This window comes from Podarcis gaigeae (assembly GCF_964106915.1).
Source record: "Podarcis gaigeae genome assembly, chromosome: 3".
In the NCBI taxonomy this organism is placed as follows: Eukaryota; Metazoa; Chordata; class Lepidosauria; order Squamata; family Lacertidae; genus Podarcis; species Podarcis gaigeae.
In genome coordinates this window covers 33,326,680-33,349,791 of record NC_139680.1, presented here as the reverse complement: position 1 = coordinate 33,349,791, position 23,112 = coordinate 33,326,680, and the positions used below count along the sequence as shown (strand labels likewise).

The 23,112-nt window shown below is 43.1% G+C and overlaps 1 protein-coding gene across 4 annotated transcripts in view; it reads right to left on the bottom strand.

Annotated features, from left to right (window-relative positions):
• Positions 1–1,016: 1,016 nt before the first annotated feature.
• The window catches only part of ZNF451 (zinc finger protein 451), a gene marked incomplete at its 5' end in the record, with an annotated part of 65,196 nt that continues 43,100 nt past the window's right edge, over positions 1,017–23,112 (bottom strand). For 3 of the 4 annotated variants that reach the window (XM_083729960.1, XM_083729961.1, XM_083729962.1), the window contains 14 exons: positions 1,017–1,933; positions 3,079–3,144; positions 4,933–5,119; positions 5,405–5,535; positions 6,549–6,686; positions 7,133–8,763; positions 12,147–12,294; positions 13,746–13,899; positions 14,251–14,377; positions 14,663–14,813; positions 15,847–15,958; positions 17,821–17,946; positions 20,299–20,373; positions 22,924–23,010. In XM_083729960.1, the coding sequence (XP_083586086.1) occupies positions 1,875–1,933; positions 3,079–3,144; positions 4,933–5,119; positions 5,405–5,535; positions 6,549–6,686; positions 7,133–8,763; positions 12,147–12,294; positions 13,746–13,899; positions 14,251–14,377; positions 14,663–14,813; positions 15,847–15,958; positions 17,821–17,946; positions 20,299–20,373; positions 22,924–23,010 (3,192 nt within the window). In that variant the 3' untranslated portion in view covers positions 1,017–1,874. Of the gene's footprint in view, positions 1,934–3,078; positions 3,145–4,932; positions 5,120–5,404; positions 5,536–6,548; positions 6,687–7,132; positions 8,764–12,146; positions 12,295–13,745; positions 13,900–14,250; positions 14,378–14,662; positions 14,814–15,846; positions 15,959–17,820; positions 17,947–19,006; positions 19,121–20,298; positions 20,374–22,923; positions 23,011–23,112 lie in introns of those variants that run through there. The other variant, XM_083729963.1, reaches the window with a different exon arrangement.

Below are 23,112 nucleotides of genomic sequence, written 5' to 3'. Positions count from 1 at the left end.
GAACAGAAATCGTGCTCTGACGGCGTGACGGCAGCAGGAGGTCCCATTAGCTAAAGTGGTGCTTCAGGTTAAGAACAATTTCAGGTTAAAAACGGACCTCCGGAACGAATTAAGTACATAACCCGAGGTACCACTGTACTGTTCCAGATCCAACAGCCCAGAAAAGTGATCCTTACTAGGCCAAGGCATAACCCTTTCAACCTTAAAGAGAAAGGAAACTGTTATGAGACATTCTGAGCAGCTCCATTAATAAATGTTCAAGTTTCCACATCAGAGTGTAGGTTAAAGGTAAAGGGACCCCTGACAGTTAAGTGCAGTCGCAAACGACTCTGGGGTTGTGGCGCTCATCTCACCCGGCATTTGTCCGCTCCACAGTTTTTCCGGGTCATGTGGCCAGCATGACTAATCCGCTTCTGGTGCAACAGAACACCGACACCAGAGCAGCGCATGGAAACACTCTTTACCTTCCCGCCGGAGAGGTACCTATTAATCTACTTGCAGTTTTTGACATGCTTTCAAACTGCTAGGTTGGCAGGAGCTGGGACTGAGCAATGGGAGCTCACCCCATCGCGGGGATTCAAACTGCCAACCTTTTGATCAGCAAGCCCAAGGCTCGGTGGTTTAGACCATAGCGCCACCCGCATCCCCTACAGAGTGTAGGTTACATACTTCTAAAGGTAGGTCACTTTTTTTTAGGTGGGAGCCTAGAAAACCAATGAAAACAGTTTGCCTCTATATGGAATACTGTTGTTAGCAAGGGTGGGCCTTCCCAATCAGGATAATTTACTAAAGGTTCCTGACATTTTTTAATTGTATTCATGGGTTGATATAGTGTGTGTGTGTGTGTGTGTGTGTGTGTTCGCAGTTTACTGCTGCAACACAAAGTTAGATGGTCACTCAAAGCAGTCCTTCAAGAAGCCTGCACTAGAAACAGTGATTTAAAATTACCACCTTTTGCATTCAACACGTCTATGCATGAGTCAAATGGCATTTGACTGAAATGAGGACATACTGCAAAAAGTAACCAATATTTTAATTATGCACAAATGCAAAATTATGTTCCAAAAAAATAACCACAATAAATTAACCATGTAGGAATGTCGAAAGGGTTTGCCTTTCTGAATTAAGATGATTTAAAACATGAGGGGGGGGGGGAGAAAATAAATTGCTGTACTATTAGTAAGGCAGGAAGCATAATATACACCTATAGCCCAGTCAGTATGGTGCCATGTTCGCTCTCAAAACATAGAAAGTACATACAAAGATAAAGGTGAAAGAAAACAACTAGGTCCTCAAACTTTTGTTTCACTTCTTAAAGTCACAGTGGAGACCCATCACAAGTTTGCCAGAGCACTGGAGATTGCAGTACTACTTAATTTTCCCCTTAAGGTAAGACAGTACAAGAAAATGAGGAATCAGTACGTATCTGTTGCAATGTTTATGCTAGAAATGCATGTACAACAGGAAAGAAACATTAACATCCAAAAATGAAAGCCAGGGAGAGGAAGAGAAAGAATAAAACAAAAAAGGCAAGCCTAGTTTACAAACCAGATAGTTTTAAGAAACTAAGCCATCCTGTCACACAGTGGAACTACGTTTTTGAGCCTCTTAAATATGCTGTCCCATACCACACCTGTATACTGCATATCACCAAGACAAATATGTGGGATAATTGAAATCCAGTTAAGGGTACTCAAGTTCCACTGCAGTTTATGATGCTTAGATGTGTCAGTAGAGCTCAGTTCTTAAAGTGCATTGAGACTGTAAAATGTTAACCTGTACTTTTTTTTTTAATCGTTGTAATAGAACGAACAAATATCAACTACTTGGGAGCCAGCTTAGATGTTTTTTCGTGCACTGATACCAAGCCATCTTCACATCTCTTCCATGCTTCGCTTGATGGCCTCTTGAAAAGCTGCATCTTCCTCTGCATCTGCATTAAAGAAGCAGGACTTAAAATTGCAAAACAAATGCATAGCTGAAATACTGACTCGAAGCAAGAAATGGCTACCGCTTCCTAATCAGTGGTTGCAGAAAGGTCAGACCCCTGGGTCCATCTAGTTCAGTTGTGGCTACGCTGACTGGCAGTAGCTCCTCTAGGGTTTCACCTGGAGAGAGAGCCAGTGTGGTGTAGTGGTTAAGACTGGTGGACTCGTAATCTGGTGAACTGGGTTTGCGTCTCCGCTCCTCCACATGCAGCTGCTGGGTGACCTTGGGCCAGTCACACTTCTCTGAAGTCTCTCAGCCCCACTCACCTCACAGAGTGTTTGTTGTGGGGGAGGAAGGGAAAGGAGAATGTTAGCCGCTTTGAGACTCCTTCGGGTAGTGATAAAGCGGGATATCAAATCCAAACTCCTCTTCTTCACAAAGGAGTCTCATATTTACGCTGAGAAGCCAGCGACTGAACCTGGAAACTTCTGCATGCAAACCAAGTGCTCTACCACTTTTATTCGTTTATTTATTTATTAAATTTGTATGCCGCCATGTAGATCTCAGACACCACCAAGCTATGCTCCTTCCTAAAGCAAGTTCTAGCTTTTTAAAATGTTTGTTCATGTAGCTGGCAGCTACCAGTTGTTAGCCTCTGGGGGTATGCGGGATGGCTAGCAGGCGCAAATGGTTTATACAACCTGTATAAAACAGTTATCTCCTCCGCTAGGTACTATACACAAGGCTGTCACAATGTGCACGATCCCAACAGCTCTAGAAAGACAGCTCACACAATTGCGGGGGTCACATATATGCCCCCCACAAAGGTGCTGGTTCATACAACCATTGCCTCCATAAGATCCTCGATTGTACCATGACTCTGCCAACAACCCGGCTCACTCCTCTGAAGGCCAACATGCAAGCACTGTATTAACTGGACCTAAATCCATGTCTCAAATGGTAAGCAAAGGCCCATTTTATGGATAGTCCTTTCTCTTGCTACAGCCACTTTTCTCTGTCACGGTGCCTGTACAGGAATATGGAGGGAAATGCTTTCTAGGCTCTTTCTTGTTTGATAATATTGCCAAATCTAATTTTCTACGGCCACTTCATCTCTTGAATAAGCATCTTGTAGCGAAATTAACATACCGTTTTGGTCCTTTGTTACTTCTGAAACCTGCTCCACTGCCATTCGAGTATCTACCACTTCATTTTCTGTAAAAAGACAACACAGAACTAACTATGCAATACCACAGCTCTCACAACTAGCTTTCCTCTTCAGAGTTTTGTTGATTGCTAAAACCTGGCTGTCATAACTTTTCCTTCCTCGCTTCAATACCCAGTACCCTCAAACAGTGTGCAACATATAACCAAAACAGAGGTTTATCTTCACACCCACACTGAGCTAGTTTAGCAATATGGATGGTAAAGAAATTGGAATGCATTCCCATTAGTGCAATGTCCTTTGAAAGCCACCCTTCAACTTGATTTCCATGTAGGAAAAGAACATGAGATCCATGCGAACACTCAACTGCAAGTTCGTATTATTTTACAGAGCTGAACATGAAACAAAATAGATGAAACCGGCATGTGGCTTTCATACTGTAACCCCCATAACAATTGCACAGAACGGCAAACAGGGAAGACTCAAATTATAAGCTTTTCAAAAACAGTGATGCATTTTTACAAAGTACATCAACAACAGAGATGTATATCATAAAGAGACCCCTGAACCCTCTAAAATCTCAATTCAATATATTCTGTACAGCCAGAACTAGCATAATTTGATCTCCAAGGTGCTGCACCTAAACTCAAAAAAATTGTTTACATGAAACTCCTGTTGGCTTTCTGTGAAACAGAACTAAATCACTAAACATAAGATCTTGCAGTGCACACCTTTAGACTTTTCCTTTGCAGGTTAGGAATGAGCTATGCTGCAGCAACTTCTATGCTACAACAGGGGGATGCAACTGTCTTGACTTTCCACTGATCTTCCAAGACAAAACTGCTTCAGAACAAGTGATTAAATAATAAGGAGCATCAAAGACAATGTTGAGGTTGGTGTGCCACTGCTTCAAATCTAAAATGAGGCAAGTGACTTATTTTGCACAGTAAGCCATTGTAGGAAGAAGCGGGAGAGAGGACTCTGGGATTAGCTCTAGCTCCTAAATTTACCCCGACCTCAGGAACGGTTTCTCAGAGTAAAATATGAGCCCAAATCTTACGCGTTATGTAACAAATTGTGAACTCTGCATTGGTTTGCTCTGCATAGCAATACCCAAAAGCCCAACAACCACCTGGTGCTTCAGAAGTGCTGTGCAAAGTACATTGAAAGTCCTGTGCTCAGAACTTTCCAAGTGCCAAGTAGAGGGCTTTCAAAGCCCTTGTGCCGTGCCTTCTACAGCAATGGCAACATGATGTTTGTCGAATATTTGGGAAGCACTGCACTGTGACGGGTGCCAATCACAGGACGTCATCGTGTCACATGATTTGACTGGCAGGTGAGGGGTCCAGTACACCTGTCCATGCTGGCTCGCCAGTAGTGGGGCAAAATAAAAGATCTGGCCTGCTGGGTCAAAAGCCTTCCCCATCCCTGTCATAGGCTGTTCCTTACACAGAGCATAAACACATTGCTCACTAACGGGCTTTATATTCTTTATTTTGCCTCCATTACTCTTTTGCTTCCTAGTGGCTGGCCCATACTGTAGAGCCCCTGCAAACTAGTTCAACTAAACTAAGTTACAAGTGGACTTTAGAATGATTTTAGAATGTTGTATTATTTTACTGTTGTTAGCCACTCTGAGCCCGGCTTCGGCTGGGGAGGGCGGAATATAAATAGAATTTTATTTTATTATTTTTTATTATGTGATCTATTGATGAGGAATTATTCTTAAAGCAGTACAGCACGTAAACAGGTTGCCTCTCCTCACCTCAATCCTGGAAGTAGCTTCCACCAGGCAATGCATGCCTAGGCTGTATATATAAATGTATTAGAAAGGATACCTTTGGCTGTATCAGAAATGCTGTTCAATAAGGCATACATCATATCGGCATCAATCTTATGAGGATCTAGAATGCGAGTTGTCCGCTGAGTCATCTTAAGCTGATCCTCAAGCTCTAGAAAGCTTTTGTCTCCCGAAAGAATAGTGAAAGGAATATGCTTTGGTAGATGCTCATCCAGGCGACCCACCTATGGAACAAAACATGAATTATGCGAGGCAGAGAGACAATGGGCATACAATTTCTTTAGTGAGAGGATTTCAGATTGTGTAGGTAGACAAGATTGAACATTCTAAAACACATTGTTGTGTATGTTTTTTTTTTTTTTTACAATCAAGAGGTATATACGTTTTATGAAATAATTTTTTTATATATTTGCACTGTGATAGGATTCTCGGTGAATGCCAGCAACTGACACCCTAACGCAAAATATTTCCTTTGCATCTTATCACAGCACAGGTGCGTGAAAACTTACATGCACACAGATTGCAAAGTCAGCAGCCTCTCTCCTTGTACCACAGTGTGGATGGAGGAAAAAACACCCGATCTTGTTAAGGTAGTTAAAAATCTTGCAGTTCACAGGTGGCTTCCAGTTGTTGTGCCCACCTAAGCAGTAAACCAGAAGACAGCCACTGTTAAGAGATTCGAGGGACTAGACAAGGGAATAGACAGCTACTTTTTAAAAGTGTGTGTGTGTGTGTGTGTGTGTGTGTGTATAAAAACCAAACCCTGTGAAATACTAATTATGTTTCTGAGAAGCGGGTAATCTAAATTGCACATGGTTGATATATGCAATGTACTATACATGCTCCAGCTTTGTAACTTTTGCTAATTTGTGCGGCAAAACATGCTCCCATAATAATGGGCAAAGGACTGAGCTACGCCTAACATCATAAAAGGTGGTCGATCCTCATTTCAACTGTTTTCAGGTAGACATCACAACATTTTTACTACAGTTATACCTTGGGATGAATATGCTTCGGCTTAAGCATTTTCGGGTTGCACTCTGCGGTGACCCAGAAGTAACGGAGCGCGTTACTTCTAGGTTTTGCCACGCGCGCAGACCATCAAAATGACGTCACGTGCATGCGCAGAAGCGCCAAAACGTGACCTGCACACACGCAGACACAGGTTACGTTTGCTTTGGGATGCGAATGGGGCTCCGGAATGGATCCCGTTTGCATCCCGAGGTACCACTGTAAATGCAGACAAATGCAGCATCTGGTGGGTGTTAAACTGATACCTAAATTAACACAATGTGGGGGAGCATTGGATCTGTGCTGGGAAGTGGTTCAACAGACAAGGCGCTGCTATTAAGGTGACCCTGCTGTGTGTAGGGACCTCTTGAATCATACGCATTGGGGGGGTTATAGCAAACAGGGCCTCTGCCACAGATCTCAAGAACTTGGGTTTGACCGATTCTGGGGGAAGCACTTCAAGTACTTGTCAACTATGTCCTTCAGGGCTTAATACCCCAGTATTAGCACACCTTGCCTGAATTAGGAACGCTATATGCCATGAACATGTGTAAATGTATGCTGCTACATTTGTAGATTACCTGACTCACATGTGATATACAGTATGCATCAAGGGAAAGTTTGCACTGCCGAGTTCCTTACCTTGAAAACCCCAGATAAAAGTTCCTTGGTTAAGGGTAGCAGGCAACTGATGGAAAAGGTTTCCCCAGTTATCCAAATCCATCATAATAATATGAGTCATGGTACACAAGTAATCAAGATCAGGTAGATCTCTGTCATCTAGATAGTCGGGTGGAAGGGAAGAAGAAGGAAGCATAACAAACATTATACGGATTCCTCAGCTGTAGAAATCTATACTTCAGAAAAATTCAAAACAAAGCACATCAAATTCTTTAAAAAATCATTGCAATTTAAGTAATTCATACATACTCAATAGGGTACCACCTTCAGCAAATTTATACTAACTTCAACATTTTTCATTATGAGGTTCTGCTTGTTTTTATACAGCTTGCATTTGGATTTAGATGATTACTTGCCCAAATGTAATTAAAAACAGTGAGGAGGAATACAGACAAATACAGAAGGGCTCTCAGGTGCTTTCCAGGCACAGGGCAAGCAAAGTGTTGACAAGCCCCAGCTGTTCTGCAAGGTTCTCTCAGCAGCCATATTTGTTTGGGCAGCCATATTTGTTTGGGTATCCAAAGTATACCATGGTTTCTACCTACCTACGCCAAACCCTTCAGAATGTGGCTTCTTAACTTGCTCCTTGGGTAGCTCTCCTGGCCAGCTCTTCTCTGAAGCACTTGCTGCAGTCTTGTCTTCCGAAAGCATTGGGTTTTCAGGCTTTTTGTCTACACAGGATCCACCGGGGGAAATCTGGAAGACGTCACTTCCTGCTTGAGTTGGGGCTAGCTGGGGCTTTTGTGGGAAGCAGTGCTTGCTGTGAAAGTGCTGGTGGGCAACTCCAATATCGTTGAAGTTTTTGTTGCATGCTCCACACCTCACAATGTACAATTCTTGGTCAGGTTTTTGCTCCGAGTGTGTCATGAGATGAGCCATCACGTCAGGAAAGCTCTGCGCTGTTGAGGAGCACAAGGTGCAACGGAACCACAAGTTGCCCTTCTCCAGCAAGGCCTTCTGACACCTCTTGTAATCTGCCTTCCTGTTCTCTTTGCTAAAGTATTTCTCCCGACAACCACAGTTCAGACGATGGCTCTCTTCTACTATTTCGGTACTCTTGATCGATGTCCCCGCTTCCTCAGACACACATATGTAATCTGTGCTATGGAAGCCCTTGAAGTGAAGCAAGAACTCCTCCTCGGCGTCAAAAAACAGGTCGCCACAAAAGCCACAGAAGTATTTGACCTTTATGACACCGTTATGCTTATCCTGACAGTGTCGATGGAAAGTTTCGTTCTTCCGGAATGTCATTTTGCACAAGTCACAGCTGTACCTGTGGAAGTGGTGGCTCTCTAATGACACACAGTGCTGCTTCACGCTGTCTTCAGAGTCAAAGAGCTCCTCGCACATGCAGCACTGCCATTGGTGAGACACTGACACATCCATGGGGCTCGAAGGTGGAGACTGCTCCATAGGGCTAGGAGTTCGGTCTTTCTGTTCAAGTGAACTACCGTACAGTGCACCAGAATCTGCTGTAGCATCCTCAGCTGTAGCATCCTCAGCAGCAGCATCCTCTCGGTAAAAGCTGTGCACACCATGATATTCTGTCACATGGGCCTTAACGTCATCTACTTTCTGAAGAGCTACACTGCAGACCTGACACCAGAAGACGAAATTAGTCAAGTGAGCTCCTCCATGGAAGCGGCTCATGTGCAAACGGATGACGCTTGCATTTTCCGCAAGCTTGCCGCACACTGCACATTTGCGGCAGATTCTGTTCTCGGAAAAAATGTGGTTTTCTACCAGCTCCTCAGAAGGAAATGCCAGCTCGCACTGACACACCCAGGTTTTGACGGCTGGAGCACTGCTAACCTCTTGGCTTCTGCCTTCCGAATCCTTTATTCGTTTTGAAACTGTTTTCCTCTCATCACCAACGGATTCAATCGAGTCCGAAGGTCTCTTCAGAGGAGAAGATTTTAAAAAGCTGCTATTCTTCTGTAGATGAGAGGCACTTTTATTCCTTTCGTTGACATGGCATACTGTCAAGATGGATTCTTCCATCGTGGTGAATACTTTAACCTTGTGTAGGGTTTTGGAAATATGCTGACGGATATGGGTGTCATTGATAAACAGCTCGCTACAGGTGTGACAGAAACCTTTGGCTTTAAATACTTCGGCGACTTGGCAGATGCGCTTCTTTGACAGAGTCACTGGGCCAGCATCACGACAACGAGTTCTAAAATGGGAAAGGACATTGTAATACCTACTTAGCTGTGCATTACCAAAAATCAAAAAATCAGTATGGTCTAAAAAACACCATTCACACGCTAAACATTATTTTTGGATATTTGCTTAGTTGGGCCCAGATAAGTTTCCAAGGTTAGCAGCCTTCCAAACAAACGGGATAAATGACACTAGGCCACTGCCAGTCACTGCGTCCTAAATCTGCCTCTTCTGCAGTGGCAATGCCCCAGATACCAGACAGAGCCCTTTAAAACCAAGGCTGGCAGCTGGTAAAAGCACAGGATTCTGTCTTCTCAGCCCAGGGGTAAGGTATCTTAGGCCCTCCAGGCTTCACTACCTGGCCCCTGGGACTCTCCCCAGGCCACATGCCTGGCCAGCAGTGCTTCAGACCCTACTGGGGTGTTTTTGCCCCGCTTGAATGTGTCATTGAACTCTGATCAGGCCTCTTGGTTGCCTGGCTAGAGAAGGATGTGTGAGCGTGGGTAGGAACAAGTTCACTGTACAAGCAGAATGCTTGATATCCATTCCTCTGCTCACTTTTGCCTCTGGCTCCACTTGCTACTGGCATGTTGCCTCGAGAAGGGAAGGTTGCTCTTGGGCTGAAAGATTCCCTACCTCTTTTCTAGGCCTTTAAGGACAGGAATGTGCAGACAACAACTTAGGGACATTGCTATTTTCCCAGCAGCGAAGACAGTTCAGCACTACAGTTAACATTATTTATCTTATTTATTAAATTTGTGTGCCGTCCTTCACCTGTAGATCTCAGGGATGGTTCACAACATAAAAATACTATATATATATATATATATATATATATATATATGCAGGTTTTGGTGTCCTCGGGTGTCTTCCCGTGTAAAAGTTGGGGTGTCTAGGCGACGTTTCGACGAGGTCTCACTCGTCATCTTCAGGCTGGTGCTTTCGGCTTCTTGTTACTGGAACAGAGCGGGATCTCAATGTTTGAGTTCCTATAAATACTGTAGAGGGGGTGTGGTGTCTAGCCTCCAATGTTCTGGGCAGAGAGGAAGTTCCCAGGCTAGTGTGCCTTTTCTTCTTTTGTTCCTTAATTACTTGAGAGATACCTTGAGTGATTTCTTGAGTGATATCCTGAGTACCACTTAGGTGGGTCATTAGGTGTGGATTAGTTGCTAAAGTCTTTGTGTCTTGACCTCTTGAACTTTGTGAAGAGTTTTCCTGAGAAGATGGCTGTATTGCACTTAGTTGTGCTTTGGCTTGGCTTCGTGTATAGGGGCGAGCTGTGGTTTTGTGGCTTGTGTCAGCCAGATCTGTGTAGGGATTGCAGGGGGGTGCAGCATCCGGAGGTGCCACCATGGATTGGCTACTGGATGGTGTCAGTGATTCATCTGTGGAGAGGGTCTGGGTTTGGGTCTGGTGTGGTTGATTGGTGTTGGCGTTCTGTGTGCCTCTGGATCTGGTGTCAGTTTTTGTGGGGAGGGTTAATTTCCAGATGTCTGGCAAGCGGGATGTGTCGTCACGCTTGTTCATGTTGTGAGGGTGTTTCTCTATCTCGATGGCTTCCATGATTATTCTCTTGTGGTGATGTTCCGTGTTAAAGAGCAATTTGGAATCTGCAAAATTAATTTCGTGTCCTGTTACAGACGAATAAATGCACGTATCGCAGAACACAAGAATGCCGTCAAAAAAGAAGAAAAAACTTCCTCTCTTTTCCAACACATGAAAGAAACAGGACACGAAATTAATTTTGCAGATTCCAAATTGCTCTTTAACACGGAACATCACCACAAGAGAATAATCATGGAAGCCATCGAGATAGAGAAACACCCTCACAACATGAACAAGCGTGACGACACATCCCGCTTGCCAGACATCTGGAAATTAACCCTCCCCACAAAAACTGACACCAGATCCAGAGGCACACAGAACGCCAACACCAATCAACCACACCAGACCCAAACCCAGACCCTCTCCACAGATGAATCACTGACACCATCCAGTAGCCAATCCATGGTGGCACCTCCGGATGCTGCACCCCCCTGCAATCCCTACACAGATCTGGCTGACACAAGCCACAAAACCACAGCTCGCCCCTATACACGAAGCCAAGCCAAAGCACAACTAAGTGCAATACAGCCATCTTCTCAGGAAAACTCTTCACAAAGTTCAAGAGGTCAAGACACAAAGACTTTAGCAACTAATCCACACCTAATGACCCACCTAAGTGGTACTCAGGATATCACTCAAGAAATCACTCAAGGTATCTCTCAAGTAATTAAGGAACAAAAGAAGAAAAGGCACACTAGCCTGGGAACTTCCTCTCTGCCCAGAACATTGGAGGCTAGACACCACACCCCCTCTACAGTATTTATAGGAACTCAAACATTGAGATCCCGCTCTGTTCCAGTAACAAGAAGCCGAAAGCACCAGCCTGAAGATGACGAGTGAGACCTCGTCGAAACGTCGCCTAGACACCCCAACTTTTACACGGGAAGACACCCGAGGACACCAAAACCTGCATTCCTGTACCCGTGAAAATCTACGAAAGCATATATATATATATATATATATATATATATATATATATATATGTGTGTGTGTGTGTGTGTGTATATGTGTGTGTGTGTGTGTGTATACACACACGCAAAACAAAAAGCAAACCAATAACATCCTCTCCCACAACACATTCAGAAGGGAATCAGATATCAATCAGCCAAAGGCCTGGGAGAAGAGAAATATTTTTTGCCTGATGCCTAAAGATATGTAATGAAGGCACCAGGCAACACTCCCTGGGGAGAGCATTCTACAAGTGGGAAGCCACAGTAGAAAGGCCTGTTTTTATGTTGCTGCTCCCCAGACCTCTCACTGAGGAGGCACACGAAGAAGGGCCTCAGATGATGACCTCAGGGTCTGGGTAGGCTCATATGGAGAAAGGTGGTCCTTGAGGTCTTGAGCCGTTTAAGGCTTTATATGTCAAAACCAGCACTCTGAATTGGGCCCAGAAACTAATGGCAGCCGGTGCAGTCATGCCAGGGCTGGTGTAATGTGCTCAAACCAGTGAGCAACCTGGCCGCCAAATTCTGCACCAGCTGAAGTTTCCCAACCATCTTCAGAGGCAGCCCTACATATGACATGTTGCAGTGATCTAACCTGGAGGTTACCAGAGCATAGGCGACAGTAGTTAGGCTGTCCCTGTCCAGCTGGGCCATCAGCCAAAGTTGATGGAAGGGACTCTGGGCCACTGAGGCCACTTTTTTAGTCTTCGTTCCCATGTTTAACATGCATGGAGAAAGAGCGCATACATGTCAGAACTGAAAGTAGGCTTGTTGCCCAACAAATGTTTAAAGGAGAAACAGAGAAAGGAGTCCCATTCTACAAGCAGGAAGGCTCTCAACAGACCTGAAGTGTGCTGTTAGCTCCACATGAGAACGCAACACCTGATGGCAGGATGTGCACTTCACTTGGAACGGGATTTCTTTGCACAAGGAGATCAGAAGATTCTTTGCATAAGTTGGGAATGGCAAAGGTTGTGGTTGTGTTGCTTTATCTGCAACGGAACACACAGAGTTATTTGTATCACTGAGTCAGAAAGGACCAGACATTATTCACTTCCCAAAAGGAAGGCCACCCACATGCTGGTGTCCCCCTCCTCCAACGTAGACACGAGTGCAGCACCAGAGAAGGGTGGCGCACAGCAAGCATGGCCCGGTGGCATCTAGGCCACATCACACTATCACACTAGATGCTCCACCAATCCTAACCATCTGCAGACCAGAGTTGGGAATCCAACAACATAGACTCTAGATGGCCACAGGTTCCCCGTCCCTTGACTTAAGGGTTTGTTGCAACCTGTTGTCCATTTCCAGTCAGTCAACATGCAAAACTTACTTCGAGGAACAACTAGGTGGTAAAGGAGAAGAATCAAAGGTTACAAATGATTCAAGTAAGAGAATCATGTCAACAATGCACCAAGACCAGGCAGTTAAGAACGAGCTAACAAACATCACTTGGTTCCTGAGAAATGTCACACACTCAAGAGTCAAATCTGAGCATTTTTCAGAAGTGTTGCAAGAGTGATTTTTTGGTCCTACTATGTTTAGACTGGTCAGGGCAGGAGTGCAGGGACAGGGTTTTTTAAAGCTGTTTAGTCACTTTGCACTCGTTTCAGAATTTATTAGCTGCCAGGAAGAAGGGCAAAACTAATCTACTTTGATATAACCTGAGAAACAAAATTACAGAAAGGCACCCATCATATGGCTGTACCCAGAAATATCCTAAATTTTAAGCAGTACCATATATATTTTATGGACCTTGCATACTAGAGGGAACAATACCATACACCTCAGCCACACTATAGAGCAGTGTTTCCCACCCTTGTGCCTCCAGCTGTTTTTGAACTACAACTCCCATCATCCCTGACTAGCAAGACCAGTGGCAAGGGATGATGTGAATTGTAGTCCAAAAACAGCTGGAGGCACAAGGTTGGGAAACACTGCTATAGAGGACAGTCATTGCTCTGGGGAAAAAACCTTCCCTGGCAACATTCTCTCTCTCTCTATATATGTCCTTGTTTTATCTGACTAGCAAAAGTAGCTAAATCAAATTGTGCTGTTCTATATATTAGCTTCAGGTTCTTTTCTGTCCAACATAAGCTACATTATGTTTTACCTTGCATGAGCAACACAGGAAATTGTTTGTTACTTGAAATGTTCAGGAAGGATAAAACCCATCTTAGGTTACAGAGTCTGGGAAGAATTTGCATCGGTGGCAATGCACAAGGAAGTGGGGAATGAAGGCATTCTAGAAAGCAGATTCAGCATACTGAGCATGGAGCTAAGGACACTTCCTTAAAGTAACATTATCATCTTGATCAAGATGGTAATGTTACTTTAAGGAAGTGATGTAAGTTTCAATGTTTTTTTACCACATTCCCCCTCAAATCATGCAGTATCCAGTAATTTCAGATGGAAAAATATATACATTTCAAAGGAGACATACCACTGAGTTTAAAAGCCTGAGAGAAGTGATTCTTTTCAGACATATGCTGCAGACACTCATCTCTCATGCTAAAAAGGAGAAAGCAACATGGACATGCAAAGCACTGAATATGCTGAGGAGGGTATTTCTTTTCATGGCCATCACTTTCCCTTGCCTTGAGGGGGGTGAGAAGAAACAAAACAATAACTCAATTTTAGACAAACGGAGAACATTTGTTTTCCAACATTATGAAGAACATTTTCTATAAGATGCTATGGAAATTTGCTCTTAATACTAGAAGCATATCTCAAAATATATCAACTAATACCTGCTCCATTTATGAGCCAGAACCACCTACAAGAAGCAGATTTTTTCCGCTCTGGATTTGAAAAATTATCAAAAGCCAACCCTGAGCAGTAAAATCCCTGCAAAGATTCGCGTACGAGTTTATGAAATGGGACTCTTCTGAGGGGAGATTTTTTCCCCTGCTACTTTTGTGAAAACATGCATTTCCTTAAATTCTTGCCTTAGAAGAAACGTGCTCATTATATAGTTGAGACGTGGGGAATCTTCTATTGCAGACTATGCAGGCAAATGCATCAGCTGGACATCCATGTAGTGTAATTGATGGATCGCATGGAGAATGATCAAACCTAAGGAAATAAATTTGCAGGATTAAATAATAGATATGAACGATAAGAAAACCTTTAGAGGTTGCCCATTACAACAACAGGTTTAGGAAAAAACACATGTTTACTAAAACATATGTGAAGTCTGAATATACTTGCAAAACTGAACATTTCCTGGCATCTAAAAGCACAAAATTTCTGCAGAGCAACTATCAGTGCACTGCACATTTGAGACTACCTGTAAGATTCCGTGACCCATGTTCAGGCAGTCTAGCAACCTATTTCCTGATCAAACTAAAAAACTCGTACCTCTGAAGGTGGCCCAGGAGAAGATGCCTGTTGTCAAATTTTCTGTAGCAATGCATTATTGGGCATAAAATGGATTTACTGTCAGATTGTATTTGGTCTGATCTTTGAGGTAATGCTCTCCTTCCAGAGTTTACAGTGCCTGGCTTGAGACCTATAAGTTAAAACAAAAATACTTAATACATCATGTAATTGATGCTCGATGACAGGTTAGAAAATAGATGTATTTGTCACACCGCTTCTTTGGTTTAAAACGCATGAGACTGACTATACTGCCCTCACTAAAGCTTTCCCTCGTTTCTCATCCAGCACAAAACTCGACTTGTGAATATGTGAACCTCAAGGAAAGAACACAGCATCACACCCATTCTTGACACTGGGCTAACAGGAGGCCTGCCACCCCGATCCAAAGGAATCTGCTGGCACAGATGAATGAGGTGAGCGGTGGCTGAGTGGTTCACGTAAGACGTGGCTATGAATGCCTCATGATGACATCCTGGAGAGCCCGGTCACAGCAGGTGAAGTAATTCTGCATTATTAACTTGGCTTGTTCCACATGATGAAACTTACCAGAGCTAAGACAGACTAGGGTGGGTAGGCAGGACTACACAGGGGAAAGAGGCTCTGAAGAACAAGCCTGCCAAAACACACACACACACACACACACCCCTCAGCCCTGCTGCTAACAATTCTTTAGCCGAAGGCACAGTGAGTGGAGCTTGGGCTCCTCATCTGCAGTGCTTTGCACATCCAGAAAGTGCTATGTAAGCATTTAGCTGCCCCAGGCTCTTCTAGGAGGAAAGATAGAAAATACTGGTACTTCTTAATATATCAAATGTACTAAGCTACAGCATCTCCTTAAAGCAGTGATGGGGAACTTGCAAATCTCCAGTTGTTGGGCAATAACTTCCGCTATCCCCAGCCAGAATAGGCAACAGTCAGGGAGACAATGGGAACTGCAGTCTAGCAACAGCTAGAGAGCCAAAACTTCCCCATCACTGTATGGAAGAAAAGGATGAAGCTCAAACACCTCCCATGTTTCTCCTGTGAAGGCTACCCGTACCTTGCTTACTCCTCTACATGTGTCTGAAAGGGAGAAGCGACCGACTGTAACTAAGGTAGAAACTATTCACCCAGAAGAACTGTGCATCCCTCTGAATGGTGAAACAACGGTACCAATACATTACCTGGCATTTTCAGCCACTGGTTCACGCACTGCCTTGCTGCTTCTGTGTCACTATGTCCCTGGATAAATTCCAGCTCTTGCAGTCCGTGAGCATGTTGCAAATCCAGTTTTTCCTAATGGTACCAGCAGCCGGAAGACAGCGTGTGCAATTAGTTGCACTGATTTACCGCCAATACAAAAAGCATTTATACACATGCAAGCTCAAACCATTCGCTGTACTGACTGGCAGCGACTCTCCAGAGTTTCAGACAAGGTGCTTCTCTCAACCCCACCTAGAGATGCCCAAGACTGTATCTGGCACTTTCTGCATGGAAAGCAGATCCACCACTGAACTACAGCGTTGCCAGTTCCTCAACAAGGTACTGTATTTTTCTGTGTATAACATGCCCCCGTGTATAAGACAACCCCTATTTTGGGTGGACTCCAAATTAAGAAAATGGGGGGGGGGGGGTTGCCCACAGTTGTTGAGCTTTTTTGGGGGGGGGTTTGTGATAATCGCTCCCCCACCTGACACCAACGCTGCCAGTCACACACATCGACAAAGCCAACAATTGTCTGCCTGCTCGCCGCCAATTGCCCACCATATTGATGCAGCGGCAGCCAATCAACAGCAGCCCTTGACGCAGCCACCAATCACCCTCCAAATCACCTCTTACAATCTCCTGCTCGTGGCTGCAATCAAACGCTCGTCCCCCCTCTGCACTATCCATGTATAAGACAACCCCCAATTTGGAACATTATTTTAAAATTTTTAAAAAACCAGCATCTTATACACGAAAAACTATGGTATATGTTTTGTACTCCTTGAATGCCCTTTTTGTAACAATCTTAGAAACAACTACACCCACCCATTGTTAAGATCACAGAAGGGAAGGCCGTCTCTTGCAAAGACCTGTTTTCTTTTGTCTGATGTAAAGAAGTATATATCCTTCAGAACACCCACATTTCTTACTAAGGCTCTACAAACACACGTTAACAAAATCTGAAGGAGGGCATGGGAAATAATTTGTCCTCTAAAGGTTGGGGAGTAGTAGCATTATTATTATTAGTGTAATGGCTGTTTGCTAAAACACAGTAAACTAAATTGAACTGAACTGAACTGAACTGAACTGAACTGCTTCTTTAGTCCAGGCTTCAAATCACAGTTTGACCTCTGCAGTTATTCGTGAGATGAGTAGTTTTACGTATTATAACCACTATCTCTTTGCAGAATCCCCAATAGCCTGTGCTGGCTGAATTTCAATTGTTAGAGAGCGGTCAACACTTGTTTGCCAGAACCTGACCCTAGAACACAAAGTCATTTGGAAAAGGCTACCTTAACAGGCTAGGAAGCCTGCATGCTATATTTAACACAATGATTAACAGCAAAAAACATGGACAGATTTACCCGAGGCAAACGGATACAGTCATATATTCCAAAGCATGCCAACTTCCTATCTTTAAAGCCTCAGGCTTCATAGGTGCAGAGGAAATGCTGGAAAACAGGACCACAAGGTCCACCCTCATTAGCGCTTTCTGCCACAGCCATCACGACCGCACATGAACCATAGCATGTGGTCATTAAAATAATAAAAAACAGCAACTGATCCAAGTGACTATAAAGTTTCAGAAAGAGTAGAGCACTGAGGGAAACGTGGAAGAGCACAACCTGGCAATGTACTACATAAACAAATGTACAGTAGTTACTGAGAGGCTGAACTCATGGGAAGGACTAATGAGTACCGGTGGACACAATGTTCTAGACTGGACACAATGGCAGCATGAAACCAGGTTCAAGGATTAATGAGGAAGGGTGCTTACCAAGATATTTTGGAACCAGAAGAGAAAAATCTAGCTGGAAACATTACCCAACATAGGCCGTTTAATCTTTTTTAAAAAACAAACAAGCTCTGCTTTGGAAATAACATCTGAAGCCAAACAGTGGTTTAAAACCTAGATAATCCCTCATTGTTTTTTGTAAAAATAAAAATCATACCTTGAAAGCTTTATTTTTCTCTTCTTTCAGTTGTTTCTCTACCTCTACATGACGTGCCAAGCGGTCTAGTGTGGAAGCAACCTTTTCCTTCTGATAATCAACGTAGTCTTTGTGTTTTGCATTTACCTACAAATGAAGAGAAGTTCTCCCATATTACCATCTCCCACAAATTGCCAGACAATTCAATAGCAACATCTTATCATCCACTACAAAGGCATGGGGACGGGGGCAATTATTTCAGTCTGCCACCATTTGGAACTTGGGATAAAAGTCTTGGGGAAAATGCATGCTTAAAAGCATCCGAGGCATTTTCTAGACACCATTCAAGAGAACTCTTCAAACACCTCAGTAAGAGGATGCATACTTTAAGACCATTGCTACACCATCTTCTAACAGACGCAAAAATGGGTTCAGATATTATTTTTAAAAAAACAACTCTCATTACACTCTTTTTAAAAAAAGTATTTATATGCTGTGTTCTGTACTGTTCACATGGCACCTGTCAGGGATACTGGTTTCTTCAACCTCTATACAAAGTGAGGTTTATACAAACATAGGTTTAAGGTATCTATGCTTCTTTAACTTTCAGATGTCATTAATTAACTCACAATGCTTTCAAAAACCTCCTAGCAGCTGCTATAGTCGGTTTAGGTGTAAGATGGATGCAAACATTAAAGACAGTATGACCATTTAATTAAGACAGCTGATTTATTAAAGGGTGTGTACACACACACAGAGACAGACAGAGAGAGAGAGAGAGAGAGAGAAAGAGATTGGGAATTTAGTGTTTGTTGACAATTTCTGAAGATTCAACAAACACCTTTGCTGACATCCGCTTCTAATTGGCTTTAACCTCAGGCCAAATTGCCTAAACTTCCACCCTAGTCAAATGCTCTCACAGCTGGGGACAATCCCTAAAACCCCTCTGGTTGTATTCTTGGCTGCTTGGACAGTTTAACCAACTATTAAAATCCACATGAGTCGTGATCTTCTGGTAAGACCTTTGCAGAGGACAGCCTTTTACACCAGCTCAAGACACTGGCTCCCTTCCTCTGAAAGGTATTAATAACACACTGGGCATAAATATCCAGTTCCCTCCTCAGTTTTTCTTTAGTCAGAATAAATCTAGCTGATCCAGGCCCAGCCTAATAAATTCTCAAAGTGATCATCTGTCTCAGAAACTTACATCTGCCATCTGAAGGAAGCCCGCTGTTTTCCTTCAGCCCTTCTTTACTTGGGCTTCCCCAGCTTCTGAGGTTTTACTCCTAGGCAGATGACAACTTACCCTTACCTCATAAAAGCTGTTGCTTAATGCTTTGTTCCCTCAGATGTTGAGGAGGTTAAGGATGTCATACTCATCTTAGTTGCTATGTGTCAGAAGGCTCAAGTACGATGCAATGTAAACTGCACAGCATTGTTAAGTGTTTGAGGGATGGGCCTGATTTAACAACAGCCACTAAGTGTACTTCACAACACCAGTTGCCGGTGACGCTGCTGGCACAGGTTCAGTACTGAATTAGACATCATGGTTGGGATTCAGCTAATGAGTCCTGTCAGTAGAAAGTGTAGGCTTTCTACTCGCTCATCCCTAGTTTTTTCCAGGGGTCTGGAGAACCCCCAAACAATGTACCGGGGGGAGGGGAGAATAATTCTTTAGCAAAAGGTTGCCAAGGATAAAAACATTCACAAGGATAAAAATCCATTCACAAGGGTTCAATACAAGCCATCAAAGACCCACATGGAATAAACGTATAAAAACAAAAAGCACAGAGAATGCAAGAAGCTGCTCTTAGTTTCCTCAGGATCTGCAGCTTGAATTTAAATACTGTTTAAAAACTGGATATGATACAGACATATAAAATATTTGCAGTGGTGATAAAGGAACATTTTTTCCAAGCCTTCGCTTCAAATCTTCTAAGTGAGCAGCTAGCTACCAGCAAGAAAGTCTTTTTGGAGACGGCCCCCTGCTTACAAAATACCTTCCCGGACAACCTTACCTGGCACCTACACTATGATCATTTATGCAACAGGTAGATTTCCCTGTTGTCTCAAGCCTTCTTATCGCAATCTACTGAATGCTTCAGTTTTTCCATCATTTTTTTTCCCTTGCTGTGGTTTATGCTGCTTTTAACTGTTTCAGCTGTTGTGTTCCATTCTGATCTTACATAGAGGGTTTTTTTTGTGTTGTTGGGCTTTCTGCTTTTGTAAGTTATTTAGCTTTGAGTGTTTTTACTTCAAGTTTAAGTTTGTGTTTCATTGCTTCTGTAAACTCCCCAGAGAATTGGTTAGATGTGCAGTATACAAATATAACAGGTAAAGAATAATAAAATCATCTCAAGAGCTCTTTTTATAGATAAAATATGAATATATTTGAACCATATGTACTCCCCTTCAAGTGATACAAACTTAGACAGACAGAATGGAGTAATTCCAAAGAAAACTCTTGTCCAACAATTTTAAACGGCAGAGGACACTCACATTAGAAGAACTGCTACCGTCTTCGTCACCGCTGCTAAGTTCAATGCAGTCCAAGACTGGTCTCAACACAGCTTCCTATGGAAGAGAAAACACAGAATCACAGAATTATAAGGTGGAAGGGACCTAGAGGGTCATCTAGTCCAACCCACTGCAATGCAGGAATCTTGCCCACAGCTATCCCTGGATGGGCTTGAACCACCAACCTTCTGGTTAACAGCCAGACCCACTGAAGATAATGTGTTTACCTTTAACAGTGTCCCCCCTGCCCTTCTACACATGTCTGCAAAAGTTACAAGATCTAGGAACACAACAAATTGATTGTATATTCAGAAGCATTGCGTTTATAAGTATTATTATCATTCTTGCCCAATTCAGATTATCATTTGTTGCCATACACAATTGAACAGAGTCCAGCTCTAAAACAGACTGCCTACTAACAGGCGGTGGCGAAACATCCAACAATCCAGTAAAGCTCTTCTGTTGATGGAAGCCCACCTTCAGAGAAGGACCCAGGCAACAAGTCCTTTATCTCTAGGAACTGCCAATTCAAAACAGGCAGTGGGGAAAACAAAAGAGGGAAGGAAGGAAGGGGGCAAATGACATTTATTAATTATATGCATTTACAGATAACCAATCACCCCAGGTGATCCATTGCGTGATGGCTAGTGTTCAGCTAGTCAAACTGAAGTGTGTCACAGAACAACATTACCAACACTTCCACCAACATTAACATTTTTGCTTTGGGCAGGGGGGAGGCTGAACCACCAAGAGAGATAAGAGAAATTATTTTCATGTAATTGTTAGAATTCCTGCTCCGTAATTGCAGTCATGGGATTGTTGTCTATCACATGACGGTATATGTTTTGACTCCACAGAGTGGGAAGTGATGGAGGAAGGATGTTTGTGTTACTGTGTTCTGTGAAGTGGGATTATTGTCCTTTGTTCTTTTTGCTGTCTGATGCTAGAGAGAGAGGGAGCCCTGTTGCAGTGCTCTGTGTGTGTTTATATGTAAATAGATTAGCCAAAATGCTGAGTTGCTGAGGTCTGTTATGCAAGTTGCGCAAACTCTGTGGATCCTTAAGTGTGCCGATGTCTGTTGGCATTGGTCGCTGTGATGTTCGGGCTGAAGAAAGCTTATAAAGCTCCTGAACGATCGACCAGGAGGGAGGGAGGGAACATGCCAGTCGGGCATGTGTCTCTGCCAGGGTCCTACTCGAGTATAGGCTGAACTCCTAACAGTAATGGCTCTCACCGGTAAGCCTTCCCTCCGTGGCTTTTTACATGAAGAGCCAATTTGGTGTAACAGATCTGGACTATGACTGGGGAGACCCAGGTTAAAATTCCCACTTAATAACTAAGCTCCCCAGGTGATCTTAGACCAGTCACTATCTAAGCTCTAGTGCATCTCATAAGGTTGCTACACAGATTTAAGCGGGGGAAAGCAAAACAAAAACTTAAAATTAAAGTACTAACAGAAGGGAACTTTATAAATTGCTTAGCCTTTGTACAAGAAGGAACACATGCCACCCACTTTTTCAGAATTCCTCATGTTTTTCTAATGGAAAAAAACAACGCATATTGCCATGGGTCACAATAATAAATTTATCTGTATTTGGGCACTGAAGGAATCAATGCACTGCCACATAATTCAGGTTAACTATAAAATGAGACACATGAAACAGATTTATAAGGACAGCTCATTTTCCCCCACATTCCTCGGATATGTGGACAGTGTGCTAAAAAAAAAGTTTAGTTTCAAATCCTTTGTACTTTATTTTAAAGATTCACACCCTACCTATCAAATTACCTCCAAGACGATTCAGAACAGATAAAAGCCTTATATCACCATACCTAGCAGCCCTCTGGCCGGTGTTAAAGGCCAGCCTGTTCTTTGGTCTGCTTGTACTCTGCAGTCCCAGGCCACTGACAGTTGGAGCAGAATGTTCTGCCTGGTAGGGAGGGGGCAAGCAAGTTCTCTGCTGCTTTGGCCAATGCCTGGGGCTACATTGGTTTCCCTCACAACAGCATTCTTCATAGAAGGTATCACAACACATTTTGATTTATTATTTTACATATTTACTAATTATAGACCACTTTTCAGACACAGATCTCCAGGATCAGGCTGGAGTAGCCAACAATGTGCTCTCCAGATATTGTGGGCTGGAAATATTTGCATTGTCCCAATAAGCCATAGTTTGGCTTGCCTTGATTATCTCATTATCTCAGGCCATTATCTCAACTGCTTTGAGTTATGGATTTAACTGAATAACTTCTTCTGTCCGCCTGACGTTTCTTTACACCATTTCCCTCTTGAGTTCCCTCTATGAGTTCAATTGCCACCAGCATTCCTTATCTCCTTGTTGGGCATTTCAAGGGTTGACAAAAAGTATTTTAATTTACAAGCTTATACAATGCAATCCAAGGAGTTGCCTGTGTCTGTAGAAACCACTATCCGTTTAGTTTCCAAAATGATATGCACTCAATTGCCCAAGTTTGCTATTAGAGGGAACTATGGTGTTGCTTATAGATTTAAAATAGATATTGTTTACATGCCGGTTTTGTAACTAGGTTTGTAATGGCTTTTAGTCAAATATAATGAATGATTGATTGATACTGTTTACATACCCCAACAAACTCAACGTCATCTTCACTTTCCTCTTGTTCAGACGATGCATTCTCAGCTCTTTTTGAAGACACAAGACACTCCATTATCTGAAAAGGGAAGGGAGAGGAAAACACCTTTACATGTCAGCAATTTGCATAATGATGCAATAAATCAGACCCATCGCTTTGACACTTTATTATTAATAGTGA